We start from the raw sequence: 27,438 nt of genomic DNA, 5'->3' as shown, positions 1-27,438 counted from the left end.
AGCCTGGGTGACAGAGCGAGACTCCTTCTCAAAACAAAACAAAACAAAAAAAAAACAGCTCAGGGAGAGGCCTGACACCGACGCCGCGACTGCTCCGGGGCTCCCGCCACCCGCGGCTGTTTCTGGCGCCCCCCCGGGGTCTTGGGACCCTCCCGAGGCGGGGCCTGCTCCAGTTCAGAAGCTTATGACGCCTCTGCGGGGATGCCGGGCCGCCCCGGCTTTGCGATCGGTGGAGATCGGTAGGAATCGGGTCCGTAGCGCGCAGCTCCCGGGCTGGGAGGTGCCTCAGGACCTGGAAGATTCTCGAAAAGTTCTGGAAGGTTCTCTCAGGGGTCGTCGCGAGCGGGGTACCCTCTTTTCCCACCGAGACCCGCGAGGGCGGCGTCCGGAGTCTGACTGGAGGACAAAGGGCCGGGAGCGCGGGAGGGCGGCGCCCGGGAGCGGCCACACGTGCCCCGCCAACCGCTTTCCTCAGGCACGACTCGAGGGAAAACGGAGGCGACGCGCGGCGGAAAGGGCGGGGCCAGCGCGCGGCCGTGGACGCCGGAGAGGGCGGGGCCGGCGCTGCTTGGGAGTGCGCGCGTCCCATTGGGCGGTGGGCAGAAGGGGCGGAGCTTGTGCGCCGCCGCGAGGCAAACCCCGCCCGGCCCCGCGGGGACGGCGGCGAGGCGGGGCGGTGACGCGGGCGGCGCGGACCTGCAGGTTGCGGGCGGGTCCGGTCCTCCGCCGTTGGGGCCGCTGCGGCCTCCTTGCCCGGGCTCGGGGCTCCGCGCTGGGAAACGCCGGGGGCCCGGTGAGCCCGCGGGATGCGTGCCTCGCTTCCGCCGGGCGGGGGCTGAGGCGAGGAGGCCGGGCCTGGGGGGAGGGGCGGCCCCGGCCTAGAGACTCCTATGGGACGCTCGGTCCCCGCCGCCATGGGCCCCCCACTCTGCCCGGACCTTCTTTCCCGCCCCTGGCGCCACGGACCCACCACTCTGCCCGGAACCCCTTTCCCGTCCCTGCCTCCGTGGACCCCTCACTTTGCCTGGACCCCCTTTCCTGTCCCTGCCTCCGTGGGCCCCTCCACTCCTGCCTGGACCCCGTCTCTTGCGTGGACCCCGTCTCTTGCGTGGACCCCCTCCCCCATCCTTGCTGCTTAGATCCCCATCTCCTTACTTGGATCCCCCTCACATCTGCCGTGAACCCCATCTCTTGCTTGGACCCCATCTCCTTCCCTGGATTCCCCCCCAACCGTGAAATCCCCCATCCTTGGCATCTGGACCCTCCGCTCCACCTCCTCCGTGAGCCCTCATCCTTGCTCCCTGAGCCCTCCCACTTCTGCTGTGACCCCCTTTTCTGTTGCCCGAATCCCCCGTTCCTGCAAGCCACAACCCTCCCTCCCGCCGTGAAATCCCTGTCCCTGCTGCCTGGACCCCAACTTCTGCTGCTGCTGTGATCCTCTCTTCTGTTGCTGGAAACGCCACCCCCACCTCTGCAGGGAACCCCCTCCTCTGCAGGGAGCCCCCCTTCCCTGCTGGGGGGACGCCCCCCTCCGTTGCTGCTAAATTCTACCCCCACCCCAAGCCTCCTTTTCATTTCTGTCAACAACCGAGCCAGTCCTTCCCGTTGATGCTGTGAACGGTCTGCAGCTGTCCCTGTCCTTTCAGGGACATGGCAGCCAAAAGAGCAGTCGTTTTTCCGCTCTTAATTTTTTTTGTGCTGTGGTCAACTCTTAACTCCCCAAATTGGGGAGGGTTGTGAGCTTTGATTGTGTAAAATGCCTTTCCTGCCGAGGTCGGAGGCAGGTCTTCTGCACGGAGATGATTTATTCAGGAGCCTTTTAAAAATAATCTAGACAGAACCTTTGGGAGGGACTGTGCTGTATTATATTTGTAAAAAAAAATGCAGGCGCCTCCCTGGGTTCCGAGCCCCGTCGTTTCTGTTTGTCAGTCTGCTTTTTGGCATTGAGCATCTCAATGCAAGATTGTGGAATTGAACCATCTACTTGAGGCTAAGCCGAACTAACCTTTGCCCCCCAGGGCTGTGTCTGCGTTAACATCGCAAGCAAACAGTTGTATAAACCACGGTGCAAATTTTGTTGCAGGGCACATCGGCGTCAGACCTGGGAGTACTTTGTGCCAAATCACTGCCACTTGCTACATGAGTGTAAATGATGGCGGATGCCAAGTATGTCCTCTGCCGATGGGAAAAGCGGTTATGGCCTGCAAAGGTGACAGCCATTATTCTGTAATTTCAGGAATTAGAAATGACTTTCGGGTGACAAGTAAAATCTTTATCAGGCGATACCTAGGAATTGCTTCAGTGAAATGATTGAGCCAGAACGGTTGGCACTGATTCTCGTTCCCCATTTAATGGGGTTTTGGTCTAGTGCTTCCAAGGTTACTCTTCCAGAAATGTCTTTTTTTTCCACACGAAAAAAAAAAAAAAAGAATCAGCTATGAAAAGGCATGTAAGGCTGTAACTCAAGGAAAGATCTGGCAAGCAGCCCTGTGATAGTGAATTATCGTCATGCTCAGGGATGCTTTCCAGCAATTCAGTAGACAGTGCTCAGCTGCAGTGCAAAAGCCCGGGTCCTTGTCTTTGTCTGCCACTGGCCTCTCATGCCTCAGTTTCCCCATCTGTGAAACAGTGGGGATTGGACCAAGTATCTGAAATCCTGTGGTTATAGGCCTTCAGGATTACCTGTTACATTTGTACTAAATGTTGCCACTGTTTCTCACTATGTCTGCTGTTTTAATAACAAGGTTCTTCTTTTATTTTAAATAGGTTTTGGCCCGAACTGAGACTTCAACAAAAATTAAGAGAAAAAAGGAATATTTTCTAGATGTTCAAATTCTCTCCCTAGAGGAAAAGTTAAGTGTCGTGTTTTTTTAATACTGTTTTTTCGTGTGTAGATTTCTGATACTTCAATCCTTTACCCCCCACAAAACAGTTGAAGCCCATTCTTAATGGGCTTATTCATCATTTATGTAATTCATTAATGCTCATAAAAACCTCACGAGAAAGCAAGTAGTTTGATTTTATGTCAGTTTGGAAGGTGAAGATCTAAAGGAGGCATTCTGTGAGATCTACGGAGAGATTGGTACAAACATTGAATACATGTAAATTATACTCAGGGTAGACCCTATTTGTGGTTAAAATAGGGATATTTCCCTTTTTTTTTCTTTTTGACTACCATGCCAGAAAAATAGGGATATTTCCTTCCTAGAGATCTGTGTGTCTTTTTTCAGAAACCTCTGTGACAGGCCCATCAATTTGGAAATATTTGGTTTTTGAGCCTGTCACTCTAAATTAGTCTTTAACATTCAAAAAGCAAATAACTGATTACCAGGAGGCACATTGTTCTGCTCCGTGAGTGTCAGGCACTGGGAAGGTGTAGATTGTCTAGAATGATGGGGATTCCGACGCCCCAGTCCTGTGTGATTGTGGCGAGGGTGCGTCTGCCGTGAGAATTCCGCATTCTGAAGAGAGCAAGGAGACTGACCCCGCGTAGTCCGAGCCACTGGCTCCCCTGTTGGTCTTATGGAGCTCCCCCTGCCCCACTCCTTCCTGCCTGCATCTTCCAGCTCACACTTTCCCTGCGGCTGGGAAGGTAATTGAATACTCGAGTTTAAAAGGAAAGCACATCCTTTTAAACTAAAACGCACCTGCTGGGCTGTAAACAGCTTTTAGTGACATTACCATCTACTCTGAAAATCTAACAAAGGAGTTATTTGTGCAGTTGAAAGTAGGATTTGCCTCATAAAAGTCACAATTTGAATTCATTTTTACTTTTAAATCCAGCCAACCTTTTCTGTCTTAAAAGGGGATCAAAAAAAAAAAAAAAAAAAAAAAAAAACCCAAAACATTCGCCAGGGTTCTTGCTGCCTCTAACCTCAGGCAGATGAATTCCTAGTTGGCTGTGACTTTTGGTTTAAGTAGAAGGTTGAGGAGGAAAATGAAATTAATTCTTTTGTTATCTAAAGGAAAACATGTTTGAAAGCGTCTTGGCGGCGTTGGCTGGTGGTGTATAACGCCAGTTCTGTCTCTGCAGAATTAAGGTGAAAAGCACTGAAGTTGAGATCCTAGAGAAGTCGCAGATTGAAGCCATTGCCTCCTCGTTAGGTAAGAGCGGATTTCTAAGCGGCCATTAGGTTCTCATAAAATAAGAGGTCATTTGGGAGAATGTGAAGGCTCAGGTTTCTGGGTAAAAATTCACCCTGTTCACCATGTTTTTCTTCATACAAGGGAACGCGAATCCCCTGAGCTGAAGGAGAAGGAAAAATGGATCTGCTTTCTTAAACCTTTCCAGAATTTGCCCCTAGAACCACTCCTATTCTTGACGCCCAGAGTGGTCAGTGGTGAGCATCAAGGTCATCTCATTACCTCCGTGGCCTCCAGTACACAAGACGAGGAAGGACTTTGCTGCCATGAGGGGGGAGGTTCTCCTTTTTCTTTCCTCTTCCTATAGTAAGACTTCCCGTGGTTCTGTCGCTGCCTGGCCAGTCTGGTCTCAGCCCAAGATTTGAGAAGTGGTTGGTTGTGTGTTTAAAATTCCAGAGCGGAGCCCAGGGGAGAGAACGGGTGGCCTGGCACTGAGGTTGGTGGCACCCATTGTTTGAGGCACTGTCTTGGTGGGCACGAGGCAGGTCGGAAGTGGAGCTCTCGGTTTCCTGTCCGTCCGGGTGTGCTTTCTCCCAGTTCAGCACCCACCTCCTTTGCACGCTGTGGGTGAGAAAGGGTTTGCCTGAGCCCAGCCAGGGACTCGTCATGCACACACATGACAAGTGAGGAGCATTGGTGACTGCCTGTCCCCCAGCCACAGTTCCGCAAACCCAACGTGCCAGCCTTCCTTCTCCTCTTCTCAAAGTGGGACTGTTTATCCCATTTGCAAATAATTGTTTCTCTTGTGAAAAGATGGAACGGAATTCCTTCAATGATGTTTATAAAATCAAGTCTGTTTTCCTGTGTCTTCCGAAAAACAGCTCTTGTTGAAAGCGGCTCCATCTCTGCATCACTTAGGCAGGGCTGACCATCATCTTGGATGGCGTCGTCCTTGTTGGCGCAGATTGTGTTGGGGGCTGGTCGTCTGTGGGTGCCTTTAATATTCAATGGGGAAAATACTGTTTTGATTGAGGCATTATGCCCGCTGAGTTGCGATATTACATCTATCATCTTGTTCAAATAAATAGCGCTGTATCTATATGTCGGAGTGAATAAGTACAAGCACTGCGGCCGGGAGGTGGGTTGGAAACCAGAGGCCACGATGCTCTTTGCTGGCTTTGAAATGCCCTTGCAAAGAAGTATTGAAAATTTACCAGCCTACAATGAGCCTTCTAAATCTCCTGTTCCTTGCTACCACCAACCCTCGCACCAACCAAGAATACGTTGCCAGCAGAGTTCTTTATTTAGTTGGCATTGGTTTTTATTGACCCTGATTGAATTTGAAATTGTAAAGCTGAGAGAGGATTTGCAAAACATTTGAATACATTTTGCTCACAGTATTGTTTTGTAACTTGGAGGAATTTATCTTTTTAGTCAATCAGGTTAAGGTCAGTAAATTTGGTTTTTAAAAAAATAAAGCCTCGAATCCCGGAATGAATAGCTGTTGTTCTGTAGCCTCATCCCCTTTTTGGGAAAATGTAGGTGAGAAATGTTAGTCCTCCCCTTCAGTGATTTAGGTATGAAACTAGCCGTCAGAATGAGACAAGCAGGCTTTTAAAGCAATGGCGTGACCGCAGTGCCTGCCTAGTGAACGTAACCAGCATTGTGTGTGTTCGGTCCTTGCAGCCTCGCAGAATGAGGTTCCTGCGGCACCCCTGGAAGAACTGGCCTACAGACGGTCACTTCGCGTGGCTCTGGATGTTCTGAGCGAGGGGCCCATTTGGAGTCAAGAAAGCTCCACAGGGACAGGCACAGCCGACCAGTCTCTGCGAGAGAAGCCCACGGAACACGTTTCCTCGCCCTGTGATTCCAACTTCTCATCTCTTCCCCGTGGAGATGTGTTGGGCAGTTCCGGACCTCACACGGGGAGGCAATGCGTGCAACAAAGCCTGTCAAGTTCGTTCACTTGTGAAAAGGACCCCGAGTGCAAAGCAGACCACAAGAAGGGGCTCAGGAAAAGTGAAAACCCAAGAGACCTGTCGGTCCTCTCAGCTGGAGGTGGTGCTCAGGGTGAGAGCGGGTCCAGAATCCACCGCAAAAATTGGACTCTTGCAAGTAAGAGGGGAAGAAACTCAGTGCAGAAGTCTAGCTTGTGCCGGAATGGATCTTCCCTTTCAGAGGGCGCTGCGGAGAGAGACATGGGGAGCAAGGGAGGCAGCTGGGCAGCCCCGTCCTCGCCCTCCGGGGTCAGGGAGGACGATCCCTGTGCCAACGCTGAGGGTCGCGACCCTGGTCTCCCGTTGGGCAGCCTTACTGTGCCCCCAGCCCCTGAGCCCTCAGCCTGCTCAGAGCCCAGAGAGCGCCCTGCGAAGAAGAGGCTACGCCTGGATGGCAGCCAGAGGCCCCGTGCCGCGCAGCTGGAGCCCAGGGCAGCAGGAGACGCACCATCCCCCGGGCTGGGGCCCAGAGAGTCTATGACCCTGCGCAGCACCACCAGGCTCGGCCCGCCTCCCTCCCACGCCTCTGTGGATGAAAGCAGACGTCCTCCTTGCCCTGATTCCCAGAAGCCGGAGGAAGGTAAAAGTTTCTCGTGGAGGAGGAGAGCGTAGAGGGTGGAGTCCTGCCCCTCCGTAGCTAGACAGGGAGCCAGGCATGTGGGTGTTTTTGACCAGATCTTAATGAGATCGTTTCCAAAATAGAGCAGAGACTTCCTCATTCCTTTTTGTTTGTCTCCCCACTGGGCTATAATTGCTTCACCTTCTAAATATTTGTCGTCTTATTTTTGTTTAGAAGGGAAGCGAGTTGAGTGAGTGGGGAGTCCGTGGAGGGGCGGCAGGCCACGATTGTCTGCGACAGGGCTGGGAGCATTGTGGCTGTGCTGAGGCTGCAGCTCCGGCTGCACCCCCGAGGATTAACTCTTTTACAGAAGCAGTAACGTGTTCCCATTAAATTGGGCAGGAATCTGAAAAGTGATTCACTCACTCAAAAGACTCCTGACTTTTAAGAATTCCTGTGCAGATACATTTTGTGTGGTTGCAGGCAAGCACTGTGACTTTTTTCCCTTTAACATTGTAGCATCCCTTATTTTTGAAATGCTAGTTCAGAAATCTTAATTAGGGTGTGATCAAATGTCTGGAAATCTACTCGCTACAAACTCACTGCGTAGATATTTCAGTCTTTACTCTGAACTTCTTTCCTGAGGCCGTCATCTCCTTAGCATGTTGAGGTTGCCACGCTCGGAAGACAAAGTGACCGCAGCCCTGCCCTGCTCCACAGTCAGCTCCTGCCCTGGCGCCTTCCTGCATCTCCGCAGCCCTACCCTGTTCCACAGTCAGCTCCTGTCCTGGCCCCTTCCTGCGTATCCACTGAGCGCTTCAGATGTGAAGGGGCAGGAGGGCCGGGACAAAAGGGACCCCACCCAGAGTGCGCACAGCTTCTGCGGCCGAGGTGGCTGTTGCTTACGGCCCGCCTTCCCTTCACCGCAGGCCTCTCTCCCTCCCTCCCTCTTGCGTTTTTCTTTAAAATGTAGCTTAATAGAAGCACACTCTATTTGAATTTGGCAGTGTGGAGTTGTATATAGCACAGAACCTTTTCTTTATGCATCAATGGTCATGTGTCATGAAATGTTTTCTTGGGATGAGTCATCAAGATAATACAATGACAATGAAAGTGTAATATCACGTTATTGGCAGACTGCCAGTCTTCCGAAGCATCCATGGGGTCTAATTCCATGCGTTCTGTCCTGGAGGAAGACGAGGAAGACGAGGAGCCACCAAGAGTCCTTTTATACCATGGTAAGAAATGACCACGGGGTGTGCCTATAGTCCTAACGGTGCACTCGAAGGCAGCGGCGGCAGGGCTCTGAGATCGGACCCCACATCCTCCACGCGAGGTCTCCTGCGAGTTCATTTCTCTCCCACTGAACCGAGACCTGGAAGGGACCTTCAGAAGTGCCACATTTTCAGTCCTCTATCTGAAGAATAACCTACACAAAGGGAAGAGGGACTCCTGGGAAGAGACGGCCCAGCTCTCCCTCTTAGAGCGTTACTCCTGTCACCTCAAGCCCTTGTCCTCCTGTCCCCTCGCTGAGAATGAGGGACGGCCCTGTGACCCGAGGGGCTGTGTCGCCATCGCTTGGGTGTGGCCACGTACTGTCTGGCGGCTTCCATGATGGCGTTTGGGGGGCCATCCTGGGAGGCCGGGTCTTCAGCCCAAGGGGGAACTGCTCCCGCACCCCTCCTGTAAGTAGCTGCTGCATGAGAGGAAAACCTGCCTTAGGTGCTGCTGAGCATCTGCGTGGAAGGGACTAGAAACGAGAGACCCAAAGATCTGAGCCAGCCGTGAACAGAAAGTTAGCTTTGCGAACCAAGTCGTGAGAACCAGCCCCACTTTAGACTCGCCCATGAACCCTTCCTCTTAGCCGAGTCTTGTTTTTCTTTTCTTTAACCTTGTAGTTTCAAAATAATTATAGATTCACAGGATGTTGCAAAAATAGTACAGGGTGGTGAGGGGGCTTCTTACCCGGGCTTCCCCACTGGTAGCATCCGTAAGATGCAGGATGCCCCCTGGCCAGGAAGCTGGTGCCTGTGCAGCCCCGGGAGCGCCATTCCGTGCACACTGGTGTGCCTGTGGCCTTGTTATGTTGTTTGTCCACACTGTTGGAGTGCTTTTCCCTCATTGAAAGGGCTTCATTACAGTTTCACATTTTCCCTTTTTTTGCCTAATGCTAATGGTCAGACTTCTTAACAGTTTTCCACATGTTCTTCTGATCCTTTTCCTCTGGGGTGAGCAGTCACCACTCACCAAACCCTGCCCATCCATTGGGTGCCCGTCTGGATGGTCCCAGGACTGCAGGTGCCGTGGGGCACCCGTCGGGACTTCCAGGAAATCATTTCTGCAGGATCAGTTCGCACACAGAAAGAACACAGTGCCCTTGGGAAGGGCCCCTTCCGACCACGCTGCCCCACTGGGGTCGGCTTACCGGGACGTCGTAGAGCCTGGTGCTGCCTGCCTTCTGCCTGCAGTGGGAACTGGGTGTTGCTCCCGTTTGGTTTTGTTTCCTACCTGTCAGGCTGGGCATCTTTCTGAGGGTTCGCTGACCAGCCTTTGAATTGGTTGCTTGTCCACGTGGGCCTGGAAGTTTCTCTTAAAGACGAAATGCCCCTCACCAGGGGAAACGACGCTGTGCATGTTCACAGCAGGCACTCACCCCAGTTGGCCTCCCTTTTCCTCTGGTCATGTAATGGTTATTTTATAGGCCTTTAGGTTTTGATCTGTGTTCGTGTACCACGGCACTTCCTTCCACCTTCCACAGTGCGGTCAGACACAGGCTTTGTGTGTCTAAGGACAGACTGTTTCTAGTAGTTTTTCTGATACTTTAGTTTTAAAATTTTAAATAATTCACTCTTTTTTGGCATTGAAAATAAGTCATTCATACATAGTTTTCTGGTTATGATTTAAATAATTTTCCCATTTTTGACCGTAGTTTCTCAGAATCCTCTTTAGAACCTCAGCCCTTGTGTTTGAGTCTTCTTCGCATACCATCATCTCCCTTCTGTCCTGTGCTGCGCTCTCTTTAACAGTGCCTTTCTGTGGCGTTATTTTAGAGTTACGGAAGTTGTGCCCGCATGGGACAGAGCCCCTGCCGCCCGTCATGCGCTGCTCCCGTCCCAAGGGTGCGTTTGTCACAGCTGAGAACCTGGTGCAGCCCCACACTCAGCTGCTGTGGTTTTACTGTCTCATCGGTGCTGGTTAGACTCCACGAGTGTGGGGAATGTGAATCTGCCTTTCAGATTTCCTTCATCTTTTAAGTGAATGACATAAAGTCAGGTTTCAACAATATCGCGCTGTGTTTTCTCAGGCTGTTACATCCCGTGCTTGATGTGGATTTGACTTGTTTATTCTTTTTTTTGTTTTTCTTTTTTCTTTAATTCTAGAACCACGTTCGTTTGAAGTAGGAATGCTAGTCTGGCTTAAATATAAAAAATACCCCTCCTGGCCTGCAGTGGTAAGAACAGCTTCCTCCGTCTTCTAAGATGTAGTTTTTTAAATTTCATGAATTTTTATTCCACCTATTTTCAGTTCTTGATAATTTGACCTGGATAAATGTTTTCATTATTTTGTGTTCCCTGGGAAAAGTTGGTGGGTTTATACAAAAGACTTTAGGAGATGCCTGTACCTAAATTAAGAAATGGTGTTAAGTTTGTAGGGCAGATTTTCACCAAGCAGGCTTAGAAAGACCTGCTCGAAAAAAATATTTGTGGCCGGGTGCAGTGGTTCACGCCTGTAATCCCAGCACTTTGAGAGGCCATGGTGGGTGGATCACCTGAGGTCAGGAGTTTGAGACCAGCCTGGCCAACACAGTGAAACCCTGTCTCTGCTACAAATACAAAAAAATTAGCCTGGCATGGTGGCGTGCGCCTGTAATCCCAGCTACTTGGGAGGCTGAGGCAGGAAAATCGCTTGAACCTGGGAGTTGGAGGTTGCAGTGAGCCAAGATCATGCCACTGCACTCCAGCCTGGGCGACAGAGCGAGACTCCATCTCGGGGGAAGAAAAAGGAAAAAAATATTTGTGATTTGCTCGTTGTGCATTTTAACCCGTTTTCCTCCATTAGAGCTCATTAATTTGGATTTTGTGGTGGGGTTGGTTGCATGCATACAAACAGGAGTTTGAAATCCCATCCAAGTTCCCGGTGTGGGTGATGCGTTCAAGCCAGGGCAGATTCTCTGCTTCCGTCTCTGCAGGCCTGTAAGTTGCAGGTCATTAGTTGATTGTTGTCCTGGGCACAGGTGCTGTCCTGGCCCTCACCTCTTCTTCATATTTTATCCCTTTTTTCCCTTTATCCTCCAAAGAGACAACGATGTTTAAATCCAAAAGGCGTTTGCTTTGCAGTAATCCGGAGACGCTTTTGTTGCTGTAATGACTGACCTCACCCGAGTCACCCAGGCTCCTTGCATGTGACTGATTATGGTTCCGGGAAACCTGGGGTTGAGTCTGTGTGCTCTTTGCTGGGGAGGTTCAACACATTTATGGCCTAGCTGGGCTCTTCTTGTCGCCTGCTGGCCTGCAGTGATGGAGGCCGGGCTTCTGGGCCCTCCGCCCTCCCTTGGCACTGGCTTCCCCTCCCGCACCTTGCTAGTCTTCTCTTGTTTTCATCAGTTTCTGGGGTCCCTGCTGGGTTAACAGGTCACTGATGTGACAGGTTCCTGGGGCATAAGAACAGGCAGCCTCCCTGAGAGTGCAGGGTGGAAGGGCCACCGGAGGCGCTGGTCGCTGGTGCTCCTCGCTGCCTTCTCACGGTGGCCCCGGGAGGCCAGGACTGGGGAGGCTGGGGGGAGGTGGCAGCGCGGCGCAGTCGCTGCCCCTCCCCATGTGGCCCGGGCTTGTTCCCGAGCTTTTCTGCACTTCCTCCACTCCCCCAGAGCGTGAGGAGGACAAACCTGCCCCCCCGAGCCGCTGGAGAATCTCAGGACGCTTATTTAAAGAGGCAGCTGGCAGCGGTAGCTGTGGCTCTTTTTATTCAAAAACCCAAACAAAACTGGCTGATTCTGCTCTGCCGGGAAAGCGTTGAAGTGATGCGTGTGGCAGAGCGTGGGGCCGTTTCTTAATGCCTCCTTACGGGAGACTTTGCTGGGGTGCCCCAGAGCTGGGGCAGTGCCTGTTAGATGTATCATGTGATGTCAGCCACGATCTCTCTTTTGACGTTTTATTTTCTTGGATTTGTGAACAGGTCAAAAGCGTCAGGCAGAGAGATAAGAAAGCAAGTGTGCTCTACATCGAGGGACACATGAACCCGAAAAGGAAAGGGTAACCCGCTGTTCTTGGTTTCTGTGAGTGGGCCCGGGTGGCAGGCTGGCCGCTCTCAGAGCAGGCGTGGGGACAGAGGGGCAGAGGGGAGACCCCGGCACGAGTCCAGGCCTAGGCAGGGCTGGCAGGGTCTCACTGGGGGCATGTCCTTCTTGTGACCCCTCACTCACTGGGAAGGGTGAGTCACACAAAGGCTGTGTGTGAAGGATCCGGTCAAACACTGCAGTTTTCACAACCTGATTTACTGGCTTTGAAAGGCAGCCCAACCAGACACTCCCTGTGGCCCTGTTTCCCGCAAACTAGCAAAATGTCCACGCAGGTGTGCAGACAGCGTCCTGCATCCACCTGAGTTTGCCCCTGGGTTACGTGGTGGTTCCTTAGTCATGGGATGAAAACACACGTGGATGGATCAGCCGGCCGAAAGCAGCCTTTAAAACCATCGCAGTGCACATTCCCAAGTCAAACGCGCAGAACCAGTGTCATCTGGTACTTCTGTGCTATCCCCGAGAGGTGGGAGGTGTGGAGTGGAGACCCAGGCCCCAGAGTTGGCCTGTCCTGGCAGGGCCCAGTCAGTGTTGCTGAAGTCACTGGGCCCACCATGGTGCGTTGGGGGCTTCTTGGCAGCTGAGGAAACGGTCACCTTCCGTAAATAAGCTGGGGCTGGCGGGGCCTCCAGCGGCCTCCACTGATCTTAATCAGGCAGGGAAAGGTTTTTAGCTTATTAGAGGAAGTTCATTCATGTTAACTTCCCTCTCTCTGCTTTAAGTTTCACAGTGTCTCTTAAAAGTTTAAAGCACTTTGATTGTAAAGAGAAACAGACACTTCTGGTAGGTGGATTATGTTTTGTGCTTGCTTTAAATGGTTTACTTTGTGATTAGTAAATGTGTCCTCTGTGTGTAGCTCTTGAAATCCTGGCTGCGGTGTATGCGTGTGAATGATTGTGGGAAGTAACAGAGCCGGGATGCACTCTGGCCGTTAGAGTTAGATCACGGGCTCAGTCACTGCACTGAATTCTCACAACTGTCCTGGGAAGTTGTGGCCCCATTTCCCCGCTTTACAGGTAAGGACGCTGGGACTCTGGCGAGGACAGTTTGCCTAGGGCCACCAGGCAAGGCTGCAGCAGAGAGCCCCGGCGCAAGGCACGGGGGCCTCGGTATCCAGCCCCTTGCGGCCGGGGGCGTCCCTAGCTCAGCGTCGGGAGCCCTGTGGGCCCTTGAGTGCCGCCTGTGAGCCTGGCTGATATCACGTGGCAGACAGCTTGCTGCAGAGCGGCTTCCCGCTCCCTGGATCTGCAGCCAGCTTTCATCACGTGCTGTCGATGAACTGCAAGGGGTTTGTCTAACTCAGAAATGTCTATTTTTCCTCTAGAAATACTCATTTTGTTGTAGCGACTTTCAGCACCAACACGTCAACTCAGTGCAGTTATTTTTACTCCTCTGGAAAAAAAGAAAATGTGATGGGTCTTTTCCACTCTCAGGGATCTGAGTTACTTTCTTTTCTTTCTTTCTTTTTTTTTTGAGACAGAGTCTCATTCTGTCGCCCTCGCTGGAGTGCAGTGGTGTGATCTTGGCTCATTGCAACCTCTGCCTCCTGAGTTCAAGCGATTCTGCTGCCTCAGCCTTCCGAGTAGCTGGGACTACAGGCATGCACCACCACACCCCGCTAATTTTTCTATTTTTAGTAGAGACGGGGTTTCATCATGTTGGCCAGGCTGGTCTCGAATTCCTGACCTCATGATCCGCCTGCCTCGGCCTCCCAAAGTGCTGGGATTACAGGCGTGAGCCACCGTGCCCGGCCGGATCTGAGTTCCTTTCTCAAAATGGATGAAGGTGTGGGGTGAGGAGGACAGCAGGAAGCTCCGTGCCTTAAACGTAGAAGGGCCGCTGTTTATATAAAACACCCTGGGTCCTGAGAGTGCGCGCGCGTCTGCTCGTGAGTCAGGTGTGTGGGGCTCTCGAAGCCCACTCGATTCAGTGGCAGTCACTGTGGCCTCTGAGGGGTGCTGTTGGGGAGGCCGTGCTTTAGGAAAGTGCAGGGGCTGCTGGGCCGGCAGAGCGCGGCGTCCACCCGGCCCTGGGGTGTTCTGATGGGGTGCCCCCCGTGGCCCTCGGCTCCAGAGTCTTCCCTGGGTCGTTGTGTGATGGTCGTGGCTTTGTGGCATCTTTGGGGCTGCTGTGTCCTCTTCTGAGGACCCACCCTGCTGCTAGCCCAGGTGCTGTTAGCGCAGCCCAGGTGGTGGCCTAGCCTGGCTGCAGTCAACAGCTCCCAACAAAAACGGCTGTTAGAACAGCTTATTTCCAGGACTTAGGTCCTGTCATGTGGCACAGTGGCCACATGGGAGGTGTTTCCATCGTTGATGCGTTCAGATTGGCCCAAGCTGTCGGGTCCCCTGTGCCCACCATTTGAGCAGCTCAGGGCCCAGACCTGTGCCTGGTGGGTTTCCCGTTTCCCAGGGGATCCCTGCCTAAGGTGTCTGCCCCTTTGTCAGGGAGGATCAGAGGTGTAGGCTGGAGGGTGGGGAGCCTGGACACCTGGCTGGTCCCTGGGCTCTGTGTGGCTTCTGAACCCGGGGTGCTTGGCACTGCCTCCCACTGACGCCTATCGCCCGGGTCTCGTTACAGAACCAAGCCAGGGAGGACTTTGACCAGGCCATTGGTTGGTGCGTCTCCCTCATCACTGACTACAGGGTCCGGTTAGGTATGCAGGGTGCTGGGGAGGGGTGGAGCCGGGCAGCAGGCATCCAGCCTCCTCTGAAGACCCCTTGGAGGGGTTGGGCTGGAGCTGCCTGGAGGCGGAGCATGTTTTCATGGCCCTGGGACATTCCCTGTGGGTGGGCTGGGGTTCTGGCCTGGCCTGATTATTTCCTAAACAGAGATACTGGGCCGGCTCCTGGAACACACTTCCCAGGACTCCTCTTAGGTCTACAGAGTGCTCTCTCCCTCTACCCCCTGCAGGCTGCGGGTCTTTTGCTGGCTCTTTCCTGGAATATTACGCGGCTGATATAAGTAAGTCTACAGGCACATCTTGGAAAGTGTAGTCGGCCTTTTAGCTCTTTAGAAAAAGCAGTCTTCTATGTCTAGAGCTGTGGAAGGGGACGTTGGGGTCAAGGCACTGTCCATAGCCACACAGCATTGTGCAACCCCTATGAGGTTTTGACCCCTGAGGCTCCCTGGGACCTTGGGCTGCTGGCGTCCACCGGCGCAGCTTCCCCAGCCTGCCCTGGGGCCCTCGTCCCATGGGCCACACCCACCCTGTCCCCGCTGTGGCTGCTGGCCGCACACATCAGGTATTGTTAGGAATGTAGGCCAGGTGCGGAGGCTCACACCTGTAACCCCAGCACTTTGGGAGGCTGAAGCAAGAGGATTGCTTGAGGCCAGGAGTTCAAGACTAGCCTAGGCAACAGAGCAAGACCCTGTCTCCACAAAAAAAAAATAGAAAAAAATGAGCTAGGCATGTGGCATGCACGCCTGCAGCCCCAGCTACGTGGGAGGCAGAAGCGGGAGAATGGCTTGAGCCCGAGAGTTCAAGGCTGTGGTGACCTGTGTGTCTGCCCTGCTGCACTCCTGCCTGAGTGACAGAGCAAGACCTTATCTCAAAAAAAAAAGAGAACGTGTCACGGACACCAGGATGTTTGGCCACCACTTCATTGTCGATCCAGCATTTTCGGTTATCGACAGTAGTGGGGTTTTCTCTGCCTCCCAGTTGGTAGAGGAGTGGGCGTGGCTGAATTGATTCTTCTTGGGCAGTGCCACACGGGTAGGCACTTTGCTCTGCTCTAAGGGTTAAACCTGGTTGCAGGGCCCAGTGAGGGGAGAAAGGCCAGGGGTCCCAGCAGAGGAAGTGTCTTTACGAGCATGAGCGCTCCACTCCTATGCTGACACGGAGCTCGAGCGCTAGGGTCTGCCCTCACCCCTGCCATGTCGCAACCTTCCATCGGCCCTGACCCACTCCCGCCCGAGGAAGGCAGCCCACGCACTGGTCCCTCGACAGGTGCTTCCTTTGCAGGCTATCCTGTCCGAAAATCCATCCAGCAGGACGTCCTGGGGACCAGGTTTCCTCAACTGAGCAAGGGGAGCCCCGAGGAGCCTGTGGTGGGGCACCCCCTGGGGCAGAGACAGCCCTGCCGGAAAGTGCTCCCCGACCGCTCACGGGCCGCCCGGGACCGGGCCAACCAGAAGCTGGTGGAGTACATCGTGAAGGCCAAGGGCGCGGAGAGCCACCTGCGGGCCATCCTGAAGAGCAGGAAGCCGTCTCGCTGGCTGCAGACCTTCCTGAGCTCCAGCCAGTACGTGACCTGCGTGGAGACCTACCTGGAGGACGAAGGGCAGCTGGACCTGGTGGTGAAGTACCTGCAGGGCGTCTACCAGGAGGTGGGCGCCAAGGTGCTCCGGCGCACCAACGGTGACCGGATCCGGTTCATTCTGGACGTGCTTCTGCCCGAGGTGAGCCGCAGACGGGTGTGTCGTGTGGGCAGGGAGGAGCCTATGCTGGGATTTTCCAACACTCTGCACGAGGAGGCTGCGGAGGCCTCGTGTGTTTACATCCCATCAGTGCTGGGAAATGTGAGCGCGTGCGCTGGACCCCTGTGCAGAGATGGAGCCGCGTGGGAGCTGTCCTAAGCTGTCAGCACCGGGGGTGCGAACTCCCTCCCCACCGTGGGTGCACAGATGCTCCCCGGCCTCGGTGGGTCAGTCTTGGGAAACCCACGGGGAGTTGGAAATTCCCAAGTCAGAATCGCATTTAGTACCCAGGTAAACCCATTGTAAGTTGAAAAATTTTAAGTCGATTATGCATCTAATACTCTGATAAACCCATGGTAAGTTAAAAAAAAAACAGAAATTAGACTGTGATTTTGAACTTCAGCTGCGGATTTGGTGCTTGGTGAGGAGCAAATACAGATTATTTTGAAGTTTGTATCTGAAATTTCAGAGAGGACATTGCTGGGCATATGTGTACATCTGTGGGAAAAAACATACTCAAAACTATTCATAACTATGGGAATTTTCAAATAGACCCCAAAAGAAAATAACATAATGAACTCTTAATGTGCCCATAACCTGCCTGGAATTATTTTTTGGAGCATAAAAACCCTCAAGCTTTTTTTTTTTTTTTTTTTTTTTTTTGAGACGTAGTCTCGCTCTGTCCCTCAGGCTGGAGTGCAGTGGCGCCATCTCGGCTCACTGCAAGCTCCGCCTCCCAGGTTCTCGCCATTCTCCTGCCTCAGCCTCCTGAGTAGCTGGGACTACAGGCGCCGCCACCATGCCTGGCTAATTTTTGTATTTTTAGTAGAGACGGGGTTTCACCATGTTAGCTGGGATGGCCTCGATCTCCTGACCTTGTGATCCACCCGCCTTGGCCTCCCAAAGTGCTGGGATTACAGGCGTGAGCCACCGTGCCCGGCCACATTTTCTTTTTTTAAACCCATAAATACTTTAGTGTGTATCTCTAAAATGAGGGTGATTCTGCCCCCTGGGGGACACTGGCAGTGTCTGGGGACATTTGTGCTTGTCACAGCTAGGAGTGCTTCTGGCATGGAGTGGGTTGGGGCAGGGCTGCTGCTCAGCACCCTGCGGTGCCCAGGACGGCCCCACCCCCGAGAACAGTCTGGCCCCGATGTCCACAGGGCCGAGTGGGAGAGAGTCTGTTCTGAACCAGACGGACTCGGTTAAAAATGTGTTTACCATGATCATCATACTAAACATGGGGTGATTCCTTAGTGTCAGGTATGCACTGTGTATTCAGGATATTCCTTTTTTTTTTTTTTTTTGACAATAAACTTAAGGCCGGGTGTGGTGGCTCACGTCTGTAATTCCAGCACTTTGGGAGGCTGAGGCAGGCGGATCATGAGGCCAGGAGCTTGAGACCAGCCTGGCCAATATGGTGAAACCCCGTTTCTACTAAAAGCACAAAAATTAGCCGTGCTTGGTGGCGGGTGCCTATAATCCCAGCTACTCGGGAGGCCAAGGCAGGAGAATCACTTGAACCTGGGAGGCGGAGGTTGCAGTGAGCTAAGATTGTGCCACTGCACTCCAACCTGGGTGACAGGGCAAGACTGTCCCAGAAAAAACAACAACAAAAAAAAACTTAAAATTTTTCAGAAATGCACTTGTGAGTTTCGGTCTTGCCTTTTATTCTGTGCTTTTAGTGATCTGAGCTGTTGTTTCTAGTCCAAAAGATAACACTGATTTAATTAAGAAACATCATTACAAGCAGGGGTTCATGGACTAGGTTCATACCTTCTGACCCATGAGCTAGACCTTGTCTGGAGGGTGGAACCTGGTGACCTGGGCTCCCTGAGGCCTTCTCAGCCGCGGGCCACATGGGGCCGGTTGGGCAGTGCCGGCTACTGCTGAGCCTTGTGCCCTCTCACAGGCTATCATCTGTGCGATCTCTGCAGTGGACGAGGTGGACTACAAGACAGCCGAGGAGAAGTACATCAAGGGGCCTTCGCTGAGCTACCGGTAGGCTACTCCCGGTGCTCGCTCCAACCACTTGCATCTCTGCCTTCCAGGTTGTGTTTCTATGGGCAGTTTGACTCCAGGTGCTGCAGCCCCTCCCCCTCATGAGGTGGTCCAGGTGCTGGGCGGTGAGCTGATTATACATGCTGAAGCCGCCCTGCGGGTCACTCCTGCCCTCCAGGAAGGCTGGGCCCGGGTCTCCCAGCTGGTTGCGGTGGGCAGCACGGTGCCACGGGCACGTGCCTGGGCCATGTCTGTTCTTAATCTGTTTTTGCAGGGGTTGATGTTTGCTTTTTGAACTTTCCTCCCCTCTTTCCGCAGCCCCATGGCTGTGTGAGAAGTACAGCGAGATTAAGCAGCGGCAGGGCCCGGTGCTTTCCAGCAGCCAGAAGAATGCTGTGATCAAGATGTTTCTCACACCCGTGTGCGTAGCCGCCCCTGGATGTTTGGCCCCCAGAGCGCCTAATCCTGTCTCTGGGCATGCGGCCAGGCCTTGCTGGGAGCCAGGCGGGGCCCACGGGGCAGTGACAGGCTAAAGACTCAACTAGAGTCAAGGACAGGGTCTCTGGCCGGGGCGGCTTGCGCAGCCACTGACGTCTCCTGGTCCCACAGTCACAGGAGACTCGTGGTGAAGACACTGAACTGCCTCACCAGCCCCATGTCCTCCCTGGGCAGGGCAGGAGGGGCTGCTGGAGAGGCCAGGGAGGAGGAGGTGTGGGGCCTCGGTGTCACTGGCAGGCCCCCCCGCAAAGTGCCCAAAGGTGGAATTTGGTCTTGTTGAGGGAGTGTCGGCCCGGCCGGCTTACCGAAACAGGAAAGGCCTTCGGATGCAGAAACGGGGTGTTTTCCTGCTGGATCTTCATGGTCCCCTTATCATGCTTGCCATAAGAGTAAGTGAGGTCCGGGGAAGTCAGGTCAGAGTCAGCATGCCTGGACTCAGCCTCCTGGGTTGTCCTCTCCCTCTGTCTCAGAAGCCTCTTCACCCTCCACTCCCATCTGTGGAAATCTTCCATCCTCCTGATTTTTTTTTTCCAAGTCTGGGTTGCCGACATCAAAACCCGTTAGGAGTTCATCACGGCTTCTAGTTACCATCAAAACCTCCAGCAAACTGTGAGAAACGGTGCTGGTGCTGTGATGGAGAAGTTGGTTGGGTTGAATATACAGGCTATGATTTTATCATGCCGGGGACGTGGTCAGAGTAACAAGGCCAGTGAGCGGCATCGCATTTGACCTTTGGTCTCAGTGGAGCCTTGGGTCACACACTGGGTGTCCTGGGACCCAGTCCCCACCCCCTGCACGGTGTTTCCCAGGCCCTCTTATCCTTTTCAAGTTGCACCATGAGCTGCTCTGCACTCTTCCCAAGGCTGTGCTTTTCACGCCTGCCTTTCTCTGGTGCTGCAGCTGGCGTGCTCTCCCCTATTTCCAGGTCTGCTGGGGCGCACATCAGAGCCAGCAGCCCTTGTTGATCTCTTTTGATCCGGGGCAGCCCTGTTCTGAGAGGGGTTGCTGGCTAAGCAATTGTTATAATTTTCCTTTACAGGGAGGTCACTTAGTAAGGACAATTTGGCATCTCATACTCTTTCGTAAAAAATTATTTTTAGCCAGTCACAGTGGCTCATGTCTGTAATCCCAGCACTTTGAGAGGCTAAGGTGGGAGGATCCCTTGAGCCCAGGAGTTTGAGGCTGCAGCGAGCCATCATTATGCCACTGCATCCTAGTCTGGGTGACAGAGCAATACCCTGTCTTTAAAAATAAATATTATTTTAAAACATTGTTAAGGCCGGGTGTGGTTGCTCATGCCCATAATCCCAGCCCTCTGGGAGGCTGAGGTGGGTGGATCATGAGGTCAGGAGTTTGAGACCATACTGGGCAACATGGTGAGACCCTGTCTCTATTGAAAAATAAATAAATAAATAAAAAAAGCCAGGCATGGTGGTGCGGTACATGTAGTCAGTCCCAGCTACTCGGGATGCTGAGGCAGGGGAATTGCTTGAACCAGGTAGGTGGAGGTTGCAGTGAGCCAAGACTGTACTACTGCATTCCAGCCTGGCGATAGAGCGAGACTCCGTCTCAAGAAAAAAATTACGGCCGGGCGCGGTGGCTCAAGCCTGTAATCCCAGCACTTTGGGAGGCCGAGACGGGCGAATCACGAGGTCAGGAGATCGAGACCATCCTGGCGAACACGGTGAAACCCCGTCTCTACTAAAAAATACAAAAAACTAGCCGGGCGAGGTGGCGGGCGCCTGTAGTCCCAGCTACTCGGGAGGCTGAGGCAGGAGAATGGCGTAAACCCGGGAGGCAGAGCTTGCAGTGAGCTGAGATCCGGCCACTGCACTTCAGCCTGGGTGACAGAGCGAGACTCCGTCTCAAAAAAAAAAAAAAGAAAAAAATTACATGTAGCATAAAAGTTACTGTCCTACCCTTTTTCAGTGTACGGTTCGATGGTGGTGAACACGTTCATACTGCTGTGTAGCCGGCTCCACTGCTCATCTCAGAACTTCATCTTTCCAAACTGCAGCTCTGTCCCCATCAAACAACTGCCCTCTCGTGTGTATATACATACACACGCCCACACACACACATATATATATTTCTTTTTTTTTTTTTTTTTGAGACGAAGTCTTGCTCTGTCACCCAGGCTGGAGTGCAGTGGCGCAATCTAAGCTCACTACAACCTCTGCAACCCCCCTACCCCTGGGGTCAAGTGGTTGTCCTGACTCAGCCTCCCGAGTGGCTGGGATTACAGGTGCCCGCCACCACGCCCAGCTAATTTTCGTATTTTTAGTAGAGGCGGCATTTCACCATCTAGGCCAGGCTGGTCTTGAACTCCTGACCTCGTGATCCACCCACCTTGGCCTCCCAAAGTGCTGGGATTACAGGCATGAGCCACGGCGCCCGGCCTCTCTATCATGTTCTTTTTTTTCTCTTTTTTTGAGACAGAGTCTTGCTCTGTCACCCAGGCTGGAGTACAATGGTGTAATCTTGGCTCACTGCAACCTCCACCTCCTGGGTTCAAGCGACTCGCCTGCCTCAGCCTCCCAAGTAGCTGGGATTACAGACATGCGCCACCACGCCCGATTTTTTGTTTTGTTTTGTTTTTGGTATTTTTAGTAGAGACAGTGTTTCACCGTGTTAGCCAGAATGGTCTCGAACTCCTGACCTCGTGATCCACCCGCCTCGGCCTCCCAGTGTTGAGGTTACAGGAGAGTGACCACACCCAGCCCTCTTATATTCTTTAACACACAATGATGAATTACTAAAATGAAGACTCTTGTTTTCTGAAGGGAAAAAGAAATATTTGACAACCAGCTCCTTGAAGAGCGGAAACGGTGCCGTTGGTGATGGAGCAGCCAGCTGTGCTGTCAGCGGGGCCTGGCGGTGGGAGCGCCTCCAGTGTGCATGAGCATGTCTGAAGATGGGGGCTCGGGGCGCATTTGCGTCTGGGCCTGTCTGTGCATCTGCGTGGCTGTCCTGATTTCCATACTTCTGGAGAACCCATTTTGTTAACATTGAAAGTCAGGTCTCTTTCCCTGGCAATTTTTTTTCATTTTATTTTTGGCATTTTTTTCAAGACACCGTTCCGGAAAGGCTTTTGAAAGGACAGAAGCGTGTTCGCTGTGCGTCAGTACTCGTGACTGTGCTATGGTTTCTCCCGACGTACATGTTGATCTTGTCTGTGGCATCTGATATTAAACGGGAGGTTTTAAGCATCTGCCGTGACGATGGAGCTTCGGAAGCGGGAATGGTTCTTCCGGGTTTGCTGTTTTGTCTGTTTTCCCCTTGTGTGGGTTCCGCCTGCGACGGTTCCAGAATTTGCTCTGCCACTCCGTGTGCTCTGCAGCTGTGAGGAAACAGCCTTCGTTAGAGGCGGGAGCAGAGACGAGCCGCTGCTCTGTGTCGTGTTTGCTGTGGCTGCAGGGAGAGGAGCGGGACACGCACCTTTCCAGGGGCCTCTGTGCTCCGCACTGTGGGTGAGTGGACCACAGCGTACAGCCGCGTGCCCTGGCTGCTGTGGGCTGGACCACCCCCACCTCCCCCGCCTGTCCGCCTGGCCTGAGTGAGCTTCCCTGCATTGTGTCGTCACTGCATGGCCAGTCACCGCGGTCGTCGGCCCGGATGGCTGTGCTGGCCGCAGCAGTCAGGGTCACTCTGGGAGCCCTGGGGTCTAGTGAGAAGAAGGCCTTGTCCTGTGCCCTACCATCGCAGAAGTGCAGCCTTTGTATGGAAGCCCTACTGCGCTCCCGTCTGGAGAAACGGCTTCCAGGCTGTGGCTGCCAGGTCGGCTCTGGTCCACAGCATGGTGCCGGGTCTGCAGGTTGTTGAAGGCTGTGACTCGGTGGGGCTCAGCCAGGCTCCAGCAGGGTCACATGTGCTGTTAAGAGCAAACCCACAGACGATGAAGTATCCATTCTCAGCTGATGCTTTTCAGGCTGCGCCTGGACAGCAGTGCTGGGGAACTTCCCAGGGTTCCAGGGCCCGGTGGCCTGGGGGCTGCTTTCTCCCCACTAGGTGGGCTGCATCTGGCCCTGGCTGGAGGCCTTATTTTGAGGGGCCATGACCCTCTTCCCCCAGGCCCTCCCCAGCTGACCACAGCCACCGGAGAGGAGATCGGAACACAACTGTCTCGGGGTGCAGGGCGCTGAGCAGGACGAAGGCTCAGGGACTCTCGTATTGGGTCCTTGGGACTCGGGAAGTGCCAGAGGGGCGGCTGCTCTGGGACTCGGTGTTCACTGGCCTTTGTTTCACTTGATTCTGGTCAAATCCGAGAGCAGGAAACCCGGCCCTGGCCTGGCAGCTCTGCCTCCTGTGCCCACACGCTGGGGTCTGTCTTGTCGGGAGCAGTGGGGCAGACCCCTGACGGCCCTGGTCCCCTGCCGGTCACTCAGGGACAAGAAGCAGCCAGTACCACCGCCTGAGGAGGGGCTCAGCAGCATTGCGTGTGTGGGCCTCATGCTGCCTCATGGAAAATCCCCCCAGCCGCCCTCCATGGTGGGTTCCTGAGGGTAGGACACGTCGCCACGGTTTTGTGGGAACCACGCCCCCCTGCTGGAATTTTTCTGCTGTTGTGAAGTAGTTTTATCCATTTGCTTCTCTGCTGACCTTGCCAAGTTGTTTGAGGTGGAATTAAACACCTCCCAGACCTCTGGCTTGTCTTTTCTGAACCTCCAAACACGTCCCACCGTGTGGGTTGTCCAAGCTTGGAAATGGGGGAGTGACTCTGCCATCCTCAGGGACACGGCCTGGCCCCAGGGTGGATTCCCACCTCACTGGCGGGCCTAGGGTGCTGTTTGAACAGCAGCCAGAGGCCAGGCGCGGTGGCTCACGCCTGCAATCCCAGCACTTTGGAATGCCGAGGCGGGCGGATTGCCTGAGGTCAGAAGTTCGAGACCAGCCTGGCCAACATGGTAAAACCTCATCTCTACTGAAAATACAAAAATAAGTCGGGCATGGTGGTGGGCGCCTGTAGTCCTAGTTACTCGGGAGGTTGAGGCAGGAGAATTGCTTGAACCCGGGAGGCAGAGGCTGTAGTGATCCAAGATTGTGCCACTGCACTCCAGCCTGGCGACAGAGTGAGACTCCATCTCAAAAAAATAAACAGCAGCCAGGGGCCTCACTGGGGTTCATGCCTGTGGCCCCAGCTACTGAGGAGGCTTAGGTGGGAAGATCACCTGTTTGGAGGCCAAGGCTTCAGTGAGCCGAGATCGCACCACTGCACTCCAGCCTGAATGACAGTGAGCACCTGTCTTGCAGCGAAGCCCTGCCCAGCAGGTGGAACCAGAACATGCCGGAGGTCCCCGAGTGCGTCCCACCCCGCCCGCACCCTCTGCCCTTACTGTCCTGTGGGTTCTGAGGCTGTCAAGGCCGCTGGGGCAGGCCCTGCCTGGACGCTTCCCTCAGTAATGGGGGGTCGTGGGTGCTCTGGGTTGTCAGCTGGGCAGTTGGGTGGGAGTCGGGGGTGCTGACCTGACAAGCACGGCCAGGGAGGAGCATTCCAGCGCTCTGAGGATGCCAGCGTGGGTGATCCTGGGCTCGCCCTCCCCGTAGCGTGGCTGGCGCGCCTCGACTTCCTCCAGAGCCCCAGGAAGACAGGCTTGACCACATGCACACACGCAGGGAGACTCCCGGAGCCCTGCCCTCAGGAGCCTGCACGCTCTGCCCCTCCTGGCAGCTAGCTGACCCTGTGACCCCACCTGGCCTGTCCCTGGCACTGAGGACACTGGACCTGGGTCCCTGGGGTGGGGCATCCTGGGTCCTGCTAGGTGTTCAGTGGTTCCATGCCAGGGGCTCCCACCTCTACCATCGTGATGACCACAGATGTCCCCAGACATGGCCTGGTTCCCCATGGAAAACTGGCCACAAACCATGGCGTCCTTCCCCTGACCCCTGACCCCTGCCCCTTCCCTCTGGCTTGGCCCAGCTGGTGTCTCAGAGCCTGGGTGCGTGCTGCTGCCAGCCCCCCAGCTGCCTGGCCCACACTCCCCAACCTCCTTCACTGAGCCGCAGAGACCCCATGTCCCTGCCAATGCTTTTTCCAAAGCTGGTCTCAGTTGTTCCCAGCAGTGCAAGGGGAATTGGGGTCCCCCTCGCTGGGGCAGCCGCACCTGTCTGATCGCTTCCAACAAGGAGACCGTGGTGGCCGCACAGCGCACTTCGTCCATCTTAAAAGGGGCAACACAGGCAGGCAGCGAGAATTCCAAACCACAGAAGCCTCACTCTCGTGGACCCCACTGCCTGAGGCACTGTCTGTTTTGCTTTTTGTTTGAGACGGTCTGGCTCTGTTGCCCAGGCTGGAGTGCAGTGGTGCAAACGTGGCTCACTGCAGCCTTGACCTCCCCGGCTCAAGCGATCTTCCCACTTCAGCCTCCCAAGAAGCTGGGACCACAGGTGTGTCCCACCACGCCCGGCTAATTTTTGTGCTTTTTGTAGAAATGGGGGATAGGCCGGGCGCGGTGGCCCAAACCTGTAATCCCAGCACTTTGGGAGGCCGAGATGGGCGGATCACGAAGTCAGGAGATCAAGACCATCCTGGCTAACACGGTGAAACCCCGTCTCTACTAAAAAAAATACAAAAAACTAGCTGGGCGAGGTGGCGGGCACCTGTAGTCCCAGCTACTCGGGAGGCTGAGGCAGGAGAATGGCATAAACCTGGGAGGCGGAGCTTGCAGTGAGCTGAGATCCAGCCACTGCACTCCAGCCTGGGCAACACAGACTCCGTCTCAAAAAAAAATAAAAAGAAAAATAAAAAAAGAAAAAAAAGAAATGGGGCTTGCTGTGTTTCCCAGGCTAAGTAATCCTCCCTCATCGGCCTCCAAGGTGCTGGGATTATAGATGAGAGCCACCGCAGCTGGCCTGCCTGGGTTCTTGTGCCTCTCTGCCTCCCTCCCTGTGCCAGCCTCAGGCCCCTTCTCACCTTCCCCAATTCCCACTCTGACTCTGCTCTGGGTCCTTCCCCTCTTGATGGCCCAAGCTGTTTCTGGAACTGCTGCCTGCCCTCTCTCACATCCTGCTTCTGCCCCATGAAGACGGCTCCTCCATGTTCCCTGTCTCAGGGGTGTCGTCCAGGGCCCGGAGTTCCCGAACCAGATTCCTCTCTTCCCCACCTACCTCCCCCTTCCATCCAGTCAGGCCATCAGTCAGCCCACTTTGCAGGAGAATGCCACCCCAAAACCCAGCGGCTGGAACATTCTCCACACGGTTTCTGTGGGACAGGGATCTAAGAGCAGCCCGGCCAGGTGTTTCTGGGGTGGCTTCTGGGGCTGCAGTCCAGATGCTGGCTGGGGCCACATCAACTGAAGGCTCCAACGGGGCTGGGGGTCCAAGGAGCCTTGCTCGGGGCAAGGCATGGGAAGGAGGCTGCGGTTCTCCTCCACGTGGGTCAAGCTGCCAGAGTGCCCGCCCGCCCTCTGTAATGGCCAGCTCGCCTCTGAGTCAGCGGCCCAGGATCCCCAGCAGCTGCACCCGAGTATTATCGCCATTCTGTTGGTCACACGGAGCAACCTCGGCTGAACGTGAAGACCCTGTAGGGGCTGGGCTTAGTGGCTCACGCCTGTAATCCCAGCACTCTGGGAGGCCGAGGTGGGCGGATCACCTGAGGTCCAGGAGTTTGAGACCAGCCTGGCCAACATGGTGAAAACCCATCTCTACTAAAAATACAAAAATTAGCCTAGTGTGGTGGTGGATGCCTGTAATCTCAGCTACTCAGGAGGCTGAAGCAGGAAAATCGCTTGAACCCAGGAGGCAGAGGTTGTAGTGAGCTGAGATTGTGCCATTGCACTCCAGCCTGGGGGACAGAGCGAGACTCAGTCTCAAAAAAAAAGACCCCATAGGAAGGCAAGAGTCTGAACAGGAGACACAAGCCCAGGGGCCCTGTCATCCCAGCGGCCTTAGGACCATCCTCCTGGGCCCCCACTGAGCTCAGCTGCAGTCTCCACCCCATCCCCCACCACCAGCACTAGGACTAAGAGCCGCCAGAAACCCTTGGGCTGGCTTCACTGTTCCTCCCGGGAGGAGTCCAGGGCAGCTGACACATGACCCCGACATGGCACGCCAGGGACAGGGGAGAAATTCTGCTGTCCCTGACCCTGTAAAAAAGACCCACAAGCAAAATCTCTAATGAACAATGTTCCACAGTATTAAGTCGTGCCTCAGAACTGCAGGGCGTCAGAAACGGGAACGCCTGAGAAACGGCCACGGTCCCAGGAGCTGAGGAAACACCACGCCTGATGCCACATGGGGTCCCGGATGGAGCCCTGGGCTAATAAAGGGCATTAGAGGAAACCCAGGAAACTAGATAGAGTGTAGATTTTGGTCAGTAATAATGTATCGTGACAAATGTGTCACACTCATGAACTGGGCATGGGGTACTCAGAATTCTAAATTATTCTAAAATATTTATATAAATTTAAAACCAAAACCATGGCTGGGCGCGGTACCTCACTCCTGTAATCCCAGCACTCTGGGAGGTCAAGGTGGGTGGATCACCTGGGGTCAGGAGATCAAGACCAGCCTGGCCAACATGGTGAAACCGTATCTCTATTAAAAATACAGAAAGTTGGCCGGGCACGGTGGCTCAAGCCTGTAATCGCAGC

The 27,438-nt window shown here is 54.1% G+C and overlaps 1 protein-coding gene and 1 pseudogene across 4 annotated transcripts; both read left to right on the top strand.

Moving 5' to 3' along the window:
* The first annotated feature begins 651 nt into the window (after positions 1–651).
* PWWP3A (PWWP domain containing 3A, DNA repair factor) lies at positions 652–23,491 on the top strand. Of its 3 annotated transcripts, none has more exons than XM_017873013.1 (14): positions 652–793; positions 2,084–2,209; positions 2,767–2,852; positions 4,034–4,104; positions 5,770–6,660; positions 7,776–7,877; positions 10,020–10,090; positions 11,815–11,891; positions 12,658–12,718; positions 14,513–14,588; positions 14,846–14,896; positions 15,897–16,333; positions 18,264–18,352; positions 21,634–23,491. In XM_017873013.1, the coding sequence occupies exons 2-14, from the start codon at positions 2,150–2,152 to the stop codon at positions 21,689–21,691; spliced, it is 2,130 nt and encodes a 709-aa protein (XP_017728502.1). In that variant the 5' UTR covers positions 652–793; positions 2,084–2,149; the 3' UTR covers positions 21,692–23,491. The 3 variants fall into 3 exon arrangements, with proteins under 3 accessions (XP_017728502.1, XP_017728505.1, XP_017728503.1); XM_017873014.1 differs by lacking the exon at positions 652–793 and adding an exon at positions 4,228–4,340; XM_017873016.1 differs by lacking the exons at positions 5,770–6,660; positions 7,776–7,877.
* Positions 22,744–23,491, top strand: LOC108530255 (uncharacterized; annotated as a pseudogene). Its single transcript, XR_001885786.1, has one exon. The product of XR_001885786.1 is annotated as an uncharacterized LOC108530255 (transcript).
* Positions 23,492–27,438: the final 3,947 nt, after the last annotated feature.

Source organism: Rhinopithecus bieti, unplaced genomic scaffold (genome assembly GCF_001698545.2).
Source record: "Rhinopithecus bieti isolate Rb0 unplaced genomic scaffold, ASM169854v2 scaffold_7901, whole genome shotgun sequence".
NCBI classification, from domain to species: domain Eukaryota; kingdom Metazoa; phylum Chordata; class Mammalia; order Primates; family Cercopithecidae; genus Rhinopithecus; species Rhinopithecus bieti.
The sequence above is the reverse complement of the archived record's forward strand: the minus strand, read 5'-3'. Positions and strand labels throughout refer to the sequence as shown.

Bases quoted from the DNA above. Each gene is read 5' to 3' on its own strand.
- PWWP3A (XM_017873013.1), top strand. From the start codon at position 2,150: ATGATGGCGGATGCCAAGTATGTCCTCTGCCGATGGGAAAAGCGGTTA. The intron at 10,091-11,814 runs GTAAGAACAGCT...ATTTGTGAACAG, and splicing joins ACCCCTCCTGGCCTGCAGTG to GTCAAAAGCGTCAGGCAGAG. The intron at 18,353-21,633 runs GTAGGCTACTCC...TGTTTTCTGAAG, and splicing joins GGGCCTTCGCTGAGCTACCG to GGAAAAAGAAATATTTGACA.